Source organism: Rutilus rutilus (assembly GCF_951802725.1).
Source record: "Rutilus rutilus genome assembly, chromosome: 12".
Taxonomy (NCBI): Eukaryota; Metazoa; Chordata; class Actinopteri; order Cypriniformes; family Leuciscidae; genus Rutilus; species Rutilus rutilus.
The window spans coordinates 15,630,443-15,644,960 of NC_140217.1; the positions used below are offsets into that span (position 1 = coordinate 15,630,443).

Genomic DNA, 14,518 nt, shown 5'->3' on the forward strand with positions numbered 1-14,518 from the left:
AACAGTTTATCCAAAAATCAAAAAATTTATCTCGTTAGATTCAGGGCAACATGTCGAGTCGACTGATATCAAATTTTACCATATCGGCCATTGTGGCTGTCGGCCATTTTGAATTTTGTGCTAAAATGCTGTATTTTAACAACACATGAACGGATTGTTACGAAACTTGGCATGGGTCATCAGCACGATGCCCTGAAGGAGCCTGAGAAGTTTCGAAACAGCGCCACCTAGTGGTGAATTTTTTTTTCCAAATGCTTATAATTTTGGTTGTGGTCGACTTATTTTCACGAAACTCATGTCATTAGACTCCTGAATCGTTGCCGAGTCCTACGATACCAAACATGCTAGGTTTCGCCTTATGGTTTGTGTAGCGTTGTGATTTAGCGCTTAAAAAACATTTGGCTATATCTTTGAAACCGCTAGTCCGATCGAGACGAAACCACCTTCAGAAGTTTGGAAACATAGGTCGATAGCTATACGCCAATGCCCAAATGCAAAAATATTGATGTTTAGGGGTAGTAATTTCCAATCAAAGTCATGCGTCAGTCATTTTTTTCATGTTTTTTCATATAAATGTCTCTAACTCCGATGCGAATTGAGATATTTTCACCAAAATTGACACACATATCTATGGGCTCACTCTGAGGACATGTAAAAAAAATGGTGGGACTGAGCCTTTTGGTGGCGCTATAATAGAACAAAACATGAAATTCCCATAGACTTCAATACAGTTTTGTGAAATAAAATGCTATACTAAACAAATGCATTGGCTTAATATTATGAAACTCAGTATGTGCCATCAGCACCATACCCTGAAGGTACCCAAAATATTTCGCGACAGCGCCACCTTGTGGTCAAAAGTTATAACAAAATTTACAAAAAGGCTAATAACTTTTGATAACATCTGCCTTTTGAAATGCCATTGGTCTTCTTACATTCCTTGGGTCAAGCCGAGAACATAGATACCAAGTTTTTCTTATTTGGCTTATTTTCCTGTCCGCTATCTTGATTTTTATTCAAAAACGACTTTTTCGAACTCCTCCTAGACCGTTTGTCCGATTTTCACCAAAATCGAATCGTATCATCTCCAGACCGTACCGACTAAAAGTTATTGATTTCGTGTCGATTGACGAAACCGTTTTCGTATACCGCATCAGCAAAGTTGAGGCATGATGCCAAAGGCACTATTCAGGCTTTATCTCTGCAATGCCTTGACATATTGACACCAAACTTTGTATGTGTCTTTGTCACTTCACTCTGACCGCATCACATCAGGTTTGTAACTGCGCCACCTATTGGTCGAAAGTGATAATCCATTAAATCATATTTTTATTTACTGTTTCTATGATTTTTCAGGCATTTGGCCTAAAATCCTCTTTAATGTCTTTAATTGCTCATTGTTGCAGTTGGTCTGACACTTTCAGCAATGTTGGCATGTATTGTCATCTGATTGTGCTTGGCCCCAGTAATGGCTGCTTGCAGCTATATTTATTATTATTGTTGTTCAAGGGTTCGGGGGCTTTTGGGACCCTTAACAGACTCAAAAACTCATGAAACTTTGCACACAGGTCAGAACCCGCGGCCATTAGGGCCGGGCTGAAGCTGGTACCCGGGCGTGGCAGGGGGGCTCGACAGCGCCCCCTAGAACACAATCTTAAATCTTGGACACATACAAGAACGTATTAGTATGAAACTCGGTACACATATAGATCTCATCGGGCTGAACAACTTTCGCACTCTAAGTTATTAGCTCTGCCCAACAGGAAGTCAGCTATTATGGGTTGTTTGAAAAACGCATGCTGTGGAATTTAATGTACTCCTCCTAGGGAATTGATCCGATCCCCACCAAACTCGGTCAGCATGAAGTCAAGACATTAAGGATGCTAAATTGCGGACGGATTTTTGATATCTCGAACGGTTTGGCCGTGGCGATGAAACGAATTTATAGCGAGAAAAGATAAACAGGAAGTGTGTTATAACTTCTGCATACATTAACTGATCTTGATGAAACTTCCGCAGTGTGTTCGTTGTAAGAGGCCGATCACATGGATGTGACTATTGTGAGTCAAAGTTATAGCGCCACCAACTGGCAGCAGGAAGTGTGTCACTTTCAAAATGCTTTGAAATCACCCTCTTATTTTTACCCGATTTGCTTCAAACTTTATGTGTATAATGTAGACACACGGCAGACCTGTGAAAGGTTTATTGATATCTTAAATACTGTTGCCGTGGCAACGCATCAAACTTTGATATTCTTTTCAGATGCTTTTGAGACTCTTAACATACTTGAAATTGGATGAAACTCGACAGACACATCACATTTATTAGCCAGTAGACATGTGCAAAGTTTCAGAAATGGGCGTGGTGAGGGGCTCAGTAGCGCCACCTTTAGTCAAAAATGGGGGCTTAGTTTTAAGTAGAGTCACAAAAATCGTTATGTATATTGTTCTCATCAAGCCGGACAACTTTCTAATTTATAGTCATAAGCTGTGAACAACAGGAAGTGAGATATTTTGGTTTGAATGTGATTTTTTGAAGAATTCTCTCCCTCTCTCTCTCTGCCTCTGCGTCTCTGTGTGTGTGAGGGGTGGGGGGATTTGTCTTTTGAGTGAGATTTGTTTAAAATTCCTGTTTTTCAAGGTTTCAGGGGCTTTTGGGGCCTTTAACGTGCTCGAAAACTCTTGAAACTTTGCACACAGGTCAGAAACCGCGGCCATCAGGGCCGGGCTGAAGCTGGTACCCGGGCGTGGCAGGGGGGCTCAACAGCGCCCCCTGGAACGGGATCCGAACACTTGTCCATAAATCAAACACACTTGCATGTAATGATATGAAACTCGGTACACATATAGATCTCATCGGGCCGAACAACTTTCGTGCTCTAAGTTTTACGCCAGCCCAACAGGAAGTCGGCAATTATGGGTTGTTTGGAGAACGCTTGCTGTGGAATTTGAAACACTTCTCCTAGAGAATTAATTAAATCGCCACCAAACTCGGTGTGCATGAAGTCAAGACATTGAGGATGCTAAATTGCGGACGGATTTTTGATATCTCAAATGGTTTGGCCATGGCGAGGACACGAATTTATGGCGAGAAAAGAGAAACACGAAGTGTTATAACTTCTGCACACATTAACTGATCTTGATGAAACTTCAGCAGTGTGTTCGTGGTAAGAGGCCGATCAGATGGATGTGACTATTGTGAGTCAAAGTTATAGCGCCACCAACTGGCAGCAGGAAGTGTGTCATTTTCAAAATGTTTTTGACAAAAGTGGGGGGGTTAGTTTTACCCACAATTACAAAAATCAGTACGTATATTGGTCTCATCGAGCCGGACAATTTTCTAATTTACAGTTATTAGCTCTGACCAACAGGAAGTCAGATATTTTGGTTTGAATGTGGATTTATTTGCAAATTCAGCCTCTGCATTTTTACCCACTCCTGCTAAGTGGTTTATTTTATTCACACCAAACTTTTTCAACATGATGAAAATACATTAAAGATACTAAATTGTGAACTGATATTGAATATCTCAAACGGTTTTGATATGGCGAGGGATTAAAATAATGTCAAAAAAGGAATCAGAAAACATCTCATATCTTTAAAAAATTTAATTATACACCATTTATTTTTATATAAAATTATACAAATATCAGAACTAAACCGAAACAGAACTAGTTTTGGGTTTATTCAGTTTTTTCAATTCAAGAATTATGTACAAGTTTAAAATCAGCCAGAATGCGCTATTTAGTAAAAAAAAAAAGGTCATACATAGGGCTATACTGCCCTCTTGTGTTCAAAATCAGGTAGGCCCATTGTATATTGTATTTATATATAAATATAATAGCGATGTGACTGAGAATTTTTTCCCACTGGTTAATCGATGTGTGACACCGCGGCGGGGGCTTTTAAATCGCTAACTTAAAGGGATACTCCACTTTAAATTGAAAATTCTGTCATCATATACTCACCCTCATGTTGTTTCAATCCTTTATTAACCCTCTGGGGACCAAAAACGCGCCCGCGCGTTTTGCTCGTTTTTTTTTTTAGCAATGAAAATAAACACTAAATGATCTGTTAATTTTGATCTTTCATTTTCTTGTAATACATCAATCGATCCTGTTCAGTTTCTATTTTTTTTCTGTATACTCACAATAAAAATAAAGTGTTTTGCTTTTTGACAAATAAAGAAAAATTAAGATGATGCGATTTCTGCCTTCTCTCTGTCAGTAAACTCCCGTTTGAAACGCGTTCGAAAATGATCTATAACTCCGCGAAAATTCAGTCAAACAGGCAAACAGACCCACGGGCATAAAGCTTGAGATCGCAGCTTTTAATTGAAGTCATTTATATAAAAAACAAATATTCTTAGTTTCTGTAATCTGTATACAAAGAGAGCGACTCCAGTCGAGCTCATTACGAGATGATTCACAGTAATTTGACCACTCCCCGGAGAGCGCGCGCTATTCAAATGCAAATTCCGAGAACCATTTCAGTCTGTGAAACGCCCACATCAGCTGTAAACAAAGCGCGTCGCGAGTGAGACATTATCCTTTATGGAGAAAAGTTTCCACAGTGCTGATGAGGACAAATATCTCCTGATATGAGCAGCAGATCGCGCTGAGGAGTGAGGTAGGCTGTTTTCTTTTCTCAAGTGTGGAATAACGTTATGGAATAACGTTATGGAATAACGTTAGTGTAGGCCCATAAACCGCAAAAAGATGAATCGCATTTCTATAATATGACTCGCGTTTCTGTGAGATGAATGAAGGGTACATATTTGTAAAGAGTGTTTAGCCTAAATATGAATCGCGTGTCTGTGTGTGAAAGAATAAACTGCTTTGCCATAGCCTGAGATGAGTAAAAATCGACTGGAATATGTTGAAATAAAATGTATTTGTATAAGCAACGTAAATTAACATTTATATGCCCTGATATTTCAATAAAACAACGTTAGTCAGTTAGTCACACTATTTTTGTCAAAAATAAAGTCATAGACTAAGATGTTAGATGTTCCAATGTTGGCTATATTCAAACTAATGAATACATATGATAAAATGTAGGCCTATAATCTTTTTTTTTCTTTCTTTTTTTTTTTACAAAGAAAGAGTACACTTGAAATATTGTTGAAATTGTAATTATTGTTGTAATTGTAACATTTTTAATAAAATAGCTAAACATATTTACAAGATAGATGTAAGCGAAATCTTAAATGGTCAATATAAGTATTCTTCTAAATACATTGTCCTTGCATTGTGGCTCAGTCAGTGTCACACCTGAATGAATGGCTAATTAGGCTATGCAGAGTCATTATGCAGAGTGGGTGGGACACTGTAATCTAAGGTGTAAACTACTCCTCCCCCTCGCATATTGGCTTTCCAAGCAAAACCTGTTTTACACCATTTAAATCAATGTATTTTTTTTTGTGAACGATAAAGCAAGACTATTTTCACATCATTTTGAAGCCAGTACTCAAAGGTACAACATCAATTAGACAAAAGTCTTGTGGACACATATTTAATATGTGTTTTGTGGTCTTAATTCAGCCACTTTCATTTTTATTTTTTCCAATAACCACGCATAAACATTATTCTCTTAAAAATACAAACATCTACATACACGTTGCCCGCATATTTTGGTAGCCCTGTTTGTGCTTTATAGAGTGATTTTACACCTTTGCCATTAACATGTTTATAAATAACTGAAAAAAGCACAAATTTCAAGGCATGTCAGAACATCTCAAGGGCTCCAAAAACACCTTGGTCCCCAGAGGGTTCATTTCTTTCTTCTGCTGAACAGAAAGGAAGATATTTAGAAGAATGTCAGTAACCAGACAGTTTCTGGTCTCATTGACTTCCATAGTATACATTTTTTTCCTACTATGGAAGTCAATGGGATCAGAAACTGTCTGGTTACTGACATTCTCCTAAATATCTTCCTTTCTGTTCAGCAGAAGAAAGAAATTCATAAAGGATTAAAACAACATGAGGGTGAGTATATGATGACAGAATTTTCATTTTAAAGTGGAGTATCCCTTTAAAAGCGAAAGTGAAATACGGACGTCCAGTAGGAATGAACTAAAAAACATTCACTCTGTTCTGCTCGTTCCTCGCTGTAGACACGTTATTGCCCATGCAGCCGTGAGCATTTTAGTTTCATATAAAAAATAGCGCCATTTCGGGGGTGGGATTGCTTGAATGTTTTTTTACAAAAGCACAATGTTGTGTTTTATTGCGAGTGTACATAAATATAAGTAAACACAGTGCAGTTTAAATGATGTCCTGTATGAACAAACCGACGGAGTAGCCTATGTTTTTATGTTTCCACTGTTCGATCGTGCCCACGCCTCACACACACACACACACACACACACACACACACACACATACACACACACACACACACTGTGCATTCCAGCATTGCAATCTTGACATCGCAGCCGGTTCATTACAGCCGTAATAAAATATAATAATAAATATAAATAGTCAACCTATTTGCAGCAAATGATAGTAGATTTTAGATCAATATATTTGTTTTCCTTACAATTTTAATTAACACTAACTTTATTCTCATCTGAATTATAAATAATTTATTTCTGTATAAAATAATACTACCATTAAAAAATACATTTGATTGTCTTTTTTAATCAATGGAGAATGTGTGACTTAAAAATAAACAGATTAGTGCTCGGTTTGAGGACAAGAAATGAAAACCAATGCAATATGATGAATGTCCAAAAACGTTCGCTCTTCTCTGCCCGTTCCTCGCCTCGCCATATATATATATATATATATATATATATATATATATATATATATATATATATATATATATATATATATATATATTTATTTATATATATATATATATATATATATATATAAATATAGCTGCGAGCAGCGATGGAGGGCCCAAGGCGGTGACACCGCCACCCCGGTGGCTTTAGTGTAACTAAAGGCACCAGGGTGGCGGTGCCACCGGCTTGGGCCCGCAATCGCTGCTCGCAGCTATATTTATTATTATTATTATTATTATTATTAATTCCTTTCAGAATAAATCTCTCGATGTGTCCAAATATGCCCTATCTTAATTAAATTATAAATATTGTAGCTAATGTAGCTATTTAAAGGTTTTTCATTTAAAGGTGCTCTAAGTGATGTTGGGTGACATCACTTCTTGTTGATGTTTAAAGTATAGTCAAACAAAACGGAGTCTAGCTAGACCCTCCCTCCTCCTCATCCGCACACTAACCCCCCAGACCCCACCCCAAATCCTTCTTGTCGGTTATTTGCTGGAACAGTTTGTAATGTTTCGTGGTGCAGGTTTGCCCAGTTTGTTTTTCTTGCCGTTTGTGGAGCCTGGGGTGTCTACAGAAACGTACCGCGGTTTTTTACAGTGTGTTCAGGGGGCAGGCAGCTAGCGGATGGTGAGGAGATGTTTGCTGTATGTGACAAAAAAATGTTTGGCCTAAAAAACGTGTGACAACGCTTAGAGCACCTTTGAAAAAATCAATTGAAGTATTCAATCCAGTTGTTTCAACTGGTTTTGAAGAGTTTTAGAATGTTAGAGCAGTGTGTATGATTGTCAACAATCTGGCCTTATTTAAACATGAACTGTTGACGAAACGCGTTCATGCCAACTAAATGATACAGTGCACTTTAATTCGCGATCAACCTCATTTTATTGTAGCCTAAGGTGAATTCAACAAGGCATTCTTTTTCTTTGAAGCAACAAAGTCTAAATAATTTGTTACTGTTGTTTTTTTGTAATTGGTGTGGATGACATGCAGTGCCATATACAGTATTATTAGCTGTAGGCCTATGATGTGTTTCTACCCTGAAACATTTAATTTCAATAGAGACCCGGCGCAGGCAGTGAGGGAGACAAAATAAACTTCTTATAAAGAGAACCAGCGCGTCTGCGAGAGAGAGGCAAAGAAAAACGCCCCATAATATTACTTTATGTTGCTTTGTACTATTTTCATTTTGTAGCCTACTGTTTTAATTGTACACAGCAAAGCTGCAATTTTTTTGGCAATATAAAAAAATGTCGCAAGAATAGGGTTCTGTATTTTTCATTTTGCTTCGCATATGGAAACGCTAAACTTGACTTGTTTTAAATTAATAAACTGTCCCGACTCTTTATTTAAACCTTGAAATGTGCGATGCGGTTTTAAACTGAATTAATTTGAGTGTTCTTTTACATTTTCATTGTTTTTTTTTTATTGAAAGCAATACTATTTAAATATCCAGCGGGCACCTTGATATCAATTTGACGTCAAAAGTTAGTCAAGACTTGATCAAGATACTGCATATCATTTTAAGGTCAGTTTGAAAGGCAATGTCTTCCAGTGGTAATTAGGTGAAAAGAGAAAGTTAATACCCTCACTGAAATTGGTTTATGTATATGCAGGTCAATATGTTTGACATTCAGTTTACATCAAATCAATGTCATTGGTTTTGACGTCAATTTGATTTGCATTGTCTTTTCAACATCAATTGCCCACTGTGTAGTCTGCTATTTTTTGTAGAAGTAAACAAAATCAGTATTTTTTCCTGATTTGGTCAATGCATTGATCTGTTTTGATAATGTTCTTTCGTTGCTAAAGCCGGGTATCATTGTCAGTCATCTCAATTTCGTGAATGATTCACGAAACAATAATTTAGCAGATTAAAGACGAGGATCGACATCTTCATTTTCTGGTGCGATCGGCTGATAATCGACAATCTGCCTTCAACAGCACCTTCGGGTTTTGTTGTCTGTACAGCGCAACAGAGGCTCAACTGGAATGTAGCAAATTTATGTATAGTAAGGTGCCGTTATTAATTAAACAAAACGCTTGACTTTAATAATCTGTTACCTATTTAAGCATCAAGAACGGTAAAACATAAACGCTGTCGGCCAACATCGGTTAACAGCATGTAGGTATAGTCTAGGTTCAATGTTATCGTCAAAACGCCTATTAATAAAAATAACAGAAAATGAATAACAAAGCTCCAAAAAGTGTTTCGAATCAATAAATGAACATTTCAGAAGTTTTTATTTTTTGACAAATAGCCTATTAAACTACAAACAAAATGATGAGGAATCCGTGTATCATTCGTTCAGTCGTTTTTTTATTTAATATTGAAAGTAGAAAAATGAGAAAACAGTTCCTTTTTCGATTTTCATTTTTTCCAAAAAAACGAAAAACAAGAATTCAGCTTGATTTTTCGTTTTTCGTTCTGAGGTAGAAAAATGTATAAACAGCTGGAATATTCGAATTTTACACGTGGGCGGGAATGAAACGCCCCTTTCATTTGATTTGTCAGCCGAAGATCAAACTGTCCCGTCATCAGTTCTTCCTCAGTTCTGCACTGCAGAATAAGAGTCCTCGCGGTGTGATTCCTAACACGTTTTTTGCAACTACATTTCATCTTTTTTTCCCATCAAATAACCAGACTAACATGGCTCGACACAACCCGTACTGGGAAAAACACTAGACAGGGCTTTCTTCTGTGTAGATATAAATTCACCTACGCTTTGCATCAGCTGGGTATGCCTAAATGACGGCTGTTAGCCTACATGGTCGCCCTCGCCCAGTAAATTTTTTTTAAATAATAAATGAAGATATAAATCAATATAATTAGTTGTAAATTTAACTTTTTTAACACTAATACAAAAAGAAAAGAATAATGCATTGACAATATAATATTTCTATATTAACGTAAACGCATGACATTCAGACTGACTATCTAACAACCGGAGAACAGAGAACAACAGAGATATTAAAATACATACTCTTCTGAGTTTTATGATGTAGGCCTTGTGTTTTATTAAAATTTATTAATTTATATCTCAAAGATGTGCGCTTGTACGCAGCGCACCGGGTCATGTTGAGAGGGAAACAAACGCATTTTATTATTAGCCTATTCAGAATCAGAAATAGTGTAAAAGATCGGTAAATAAAATGCAACATTAACATTATAAACACTATTAATAACATATAGGCTATGTCTATGCGTATTTTACTTCCCCTTACTGTAGCCTAGGCTATGTCAAATCCTTAAATGAATGGTAGGCCTATTCAGAAAACAACAAGAATGAAAAATAAGTAGCCACGTATAATAAAAATATAGCCTAATAGCTTATAAAAATAGCCTATTTTGTCCTTTATTATAAACAACGTATAGCCAATTTTAAACGCCAAGCCTAAACGAATTTATTTGAATCGAAACTGAACCTGTATACCGACGTTGGTTTCGCGCATCTCTCATTCGGTCCAAAGTTTCCATATTTGCAATGTAACATTTGGATGCTAACTAGTAATGTAAAGAAGGCTTTATACTTAAGTCTAATCCCAATACACGTATAGGCTAAATCAGCATCTTCACAGCAAGGGAAATGAGTTTGGAATAACAGCAAGTAGCCTACTGTGCGGCACAGCCTTTATATTGTACAACAGACTAATTAAATTAAGCAGAATAACTTTTTATATGTTTGGTTGACTGTGTTTTATTTTAATAATGAACAGGCTGCGATGTTAGCAATGCCAGAAGTGAACTGATAATAGCCTAGAGATGCTGTGTGAGCGAGCGATGCGCCGGCGACATCACTTGGATTTGTTGCTCAGCAGGGGAAATAATAATATTCTGTCGTTTAATACTCTGTCATTCGAAACAGTAACATTTATATTTTTATTTGTGTACATTCAAAATGACTACAAAATGTCATGCCTTTGGAAAATAAAGAAAACAATATGATGCGCTGCTTTAGCGCGTCTCAGTCTCCTTGAACATCTTTCTGGCGCACACCAAAAATGAACCAAAATAGAGTGAATAGCCTTCTGACGCACCTACTTTTCAAAGTCAACATTTAGATTATTTTAAGTAAAATGCATTATATAGTCACTTAAGAATAAAACACAGCGTGGTTCATGATAAAAAAAAAATAATAATAAAAACGTGACTTTACAGTTCGGAAATAGGAAAATAGCAAACCCCTGGCACTTGAGAACTCCTGGTCTACACAGAAGAAAGCCCTGTCTAGTGTTTTTCCCAGTACGGGTTGTGTCGAGCCATGTTAGTCTGGTTATTTGATGAAAAAAAAAGATGAAATGTAGTTGCAATAAACGCGTTAAGAATCACAACGCGAGGACTCTTATTCTGCAGTGCAGAACTGAGGAAGAACTGATGACGGGACAGTTTGATCTTCGGCTGACAAATCAAATGAAAGGGGCGTTTCATTCCCGCCCACGTGTAAAATTCGAATATTCCAGCTGTTTATACATTTTTCTACCTCAGAACGAAAAACGAAAACTCAAGCTGAATTCTTGTTTTTCGTTGTTTTGGAAAAAATGAAAATCGAAAAAGGAACTGTTTTCTCATTTTTCTACTTTCAATATTAAATAAAAAAACGACTGAACGAATGATACACGGATTATGAGGATAGTAGAGCTGAGATTCGAACTCAGACCGTTTGAAGCACATGTTGTAGCATAGACCACAAAGCTATCGCCTGAACTTTGATTTGTGAGCATGAGCTTAACTTCTTATTCTTACGCAAAGCCTCATTGACGTGACATTTTTCTATTGCAATGTTTTATGTTGAAATGTTTTCATTATTTATTAAAGAAAATTATGCTAATCATAACAACCTACTGTACTGTACCTAATGCTAAAACACAAATGGTGCCGACTAACATCGGTTAGCAAGTCCTGACAATGTTTTCATTTTACAATCATTTAGATTTATTTCACTGTTATGTTTCAGTTCATAAATCTAGGCCTACTAACAAATTAAAATAGCACGAAGTATAAGACGCATAAAGCTAAATTAGCCAATAGAAAAACTGGGCACACAATGTTAACATTTAGCCTACTTTGCTTACATTTGCTGCAATAATAGAAGCCTACATTTGTTTCAGTTCTAAATTTGTACTGTGATTTCAGTATTGGGGATTATGAATTCGTTTAACTATGTTTCACTTGAATTTATTTGCTACCAGTTCTCAACGAGCCACGGCAGATTACACAATGAATAAACTGACACTTTTCAAAGTCTGTGATTGTAGCGCGACTTGGTAAAAGGCAGCCACTACACATTCCAATTTGACAAAGTTTAAGTATTATTCTGGTTGAGTAACAACTGTATGAATAATTATTTGAAGCACATTGTACAGCAAAAATAGCCTGTATTTGACTGAAATTCCAGAATAATCAGCAAGCTATCTAGATAGGTGAATGTTTATTGTTGTCAATGAATGGGAGGCTAAATATCATTTTGGCTTTAATAAGCATTCTACAAAATAGGCTTCAGAAGTGGGAAATAGAAAATATCCAATAGCACATGCAGACAGCATTTCTTTAAACCCCATAATCTTATTTGTCTATATATTTAGTTTACTGGCTTTTTAAATAAAAACATTAAATTAAATTTATAACAAAATATGCTAATTCCCTGCACAAAATATAATAGACAGCCAAATATAATAACAAATATATATATATATATATATATATATATATATATATATATATATATATATATATATATATATATATATATATATAGTTTACAGTGGCTTCATAAATTATAATTAAAAACATTAAAATTGTGTAGTTCATTAAGAGAATGTGCACCGCCATCTTGCTCCGTAAATAAGTAAGTAATTTAAACGCACCTGACGTCCTAATCAGGACTTCCTAACTCATAAAATACGAAATTCCCAGGAGGACTTGAATGCATCATTGGTCCAATAGTATGGTACAGACTTTAACTAGTAAAGAAACACAACTGTAATTATTGCCTATGCGTTATTCTTTATTGTGTCAAGTCACCTTTATTTAGCGCTTTATACAATACAGACTATTGTTTCAAAGCAGCTATACAGTGATAACGGGAAATTAATGCAACAAAGATTGCTTTGGCTGTACAGCAGCTCTTGAAGAAAGTCATTGTCCAGTAAGTTGATTCATTTCCGTTGTAAAAATCATAGTTATCTGGAGAAAACAGACGTCATCGTCCAGCTCAGTTCAGTAAGTTATCTGTCAATTTTGTCTTTGTGCATAACTATTTTGAGTTTTGACCATTATTTTTACTAACATGTTACTTTTAATAAGACAAATACACTGTTTTCTATAATAAATATCGTCATGGTGCCTTTATTGACAGCCTACTGACACAGCAGTGCAGCCTAGGCTTTTACAGCTCGTTAATTGTATGATGTCGCTTATAATTGTATGACATCGTAGTGCAATGCAGAAGTAAAGATCTCCGCGGAGTCTGCTCTACAGAGAATCTGAATAAAACAGGTTCTAATGATTCTAGATTCAAGAATAGAATCAATGCATTCTATTCTATTCAAACGTTGAATAGAATAGATTCTATAGATTCTAGATTTAAGACTACAATCACAGATTCCATTCTGTTCAAAGGTTGTGGTTTATCGGCATGGCAGGTCTTACCGCGTTCCATGTCTTCCCGTCTGTATTTGTGTCAGCTGATACGCACAAACTGCTGAGGTCACTGTACACGTCCGCTCACCAGTACAGGTTCCATTCTGACGTGTACCTCAACTTCTCGGGAAATCTGGCATAACTGGAAGATAAAGGAATGCAGGTGTACTGTTCATCCTCAAGAGGGCAGAAGATGATCAAATTAAGTGATTTTGACTTAAAACGGGTTCATTAACATGAACTGAGAATGAACAATACTTCTTAAGCATTTCGTCCCCTTGGAATTATAAGGTTCTATCTGCGTTCTGAGCAGTTTTGAGATATTGAGCTTTAAAGTTTTTGCATTACATTCGACTGTGTAGAAAGAACCTTTTTATTTTCTAAATAAAAAGTTCCAAAATGTACACAACTTAAAAAACAACATCACATAATGTAAAGAAGTGGTCACAGAATAAGAATATGTGAATAACTAAATTTTGACAAAAATGTCAGATAGAACCTTATAATTCCAAGGGGACGATTTATTAATCTTAGATAATATTAATTTCAACATTTACTAATGTCATTAAAATCAAAGGTTGTATTTGTTAACATTTGTTAATGCACTGTAAACTAACATGAACAAACAACGAACAGCTGGATTTTTATTAACTAACATTAACAAAGATTAATAAATACTGTGACAAATGTATGGCTCATTGTTAGTTCAGGTTAGTAAATACATTAACTAATGTTAACTAATGAACCTTATTGTAATGTGGTACCAAAATATCTTAATTTTAAAGCTGTGCAGTCAGCAAATTCTTCTTTTTAGTCAGAACTGAACCAAAACAGTGCCATAATTGTGCCACTAGTGAGCAAATTCAGAAAAAAACAGTTGTGGCCCATCTGTGAACCTTAGGCCTATGCAATTCTTGTATGGTCAAGTTCTGTAACATGCTGATGGTCCATGTGGCTGATTTTTACACCACACTTATTTTTTTTATTTAAAATGTCCATTACAAAATTTATTCACAGTGGTAGTGATATTGGTGATGTTGGAATCTATCTATAACATTCAAATTTAATATATTCTTTACAAGTACA

General features: G+C 36.0%; 1 protein-coding gene across 1 annotated transcript in view; it reads right to left on the bottom strand.

The window, feature by feature from the left end:
* The window catches only part of LOC311301297 (uncharacterized protein), a 181,814-nt gene extending 168,270 nt beyond the window's left edge, over nt 1-13,544 (bottom strand). The window contains exon 1 of the mRNA XM_084426266.1: nt 13,442-13,544. Within this exon, the coding sequence (XP_084282392.1) occupies nt 13,442-13,451 (10 nt within the window). The 5' untranslated portion in view covers nt 13,452-13,544. The remainder of the gene's footprint in view (nt 1-13,441) is intronic.
* Nucleotides 13,545-14,518: the final 974 nt, after the last annotated feature.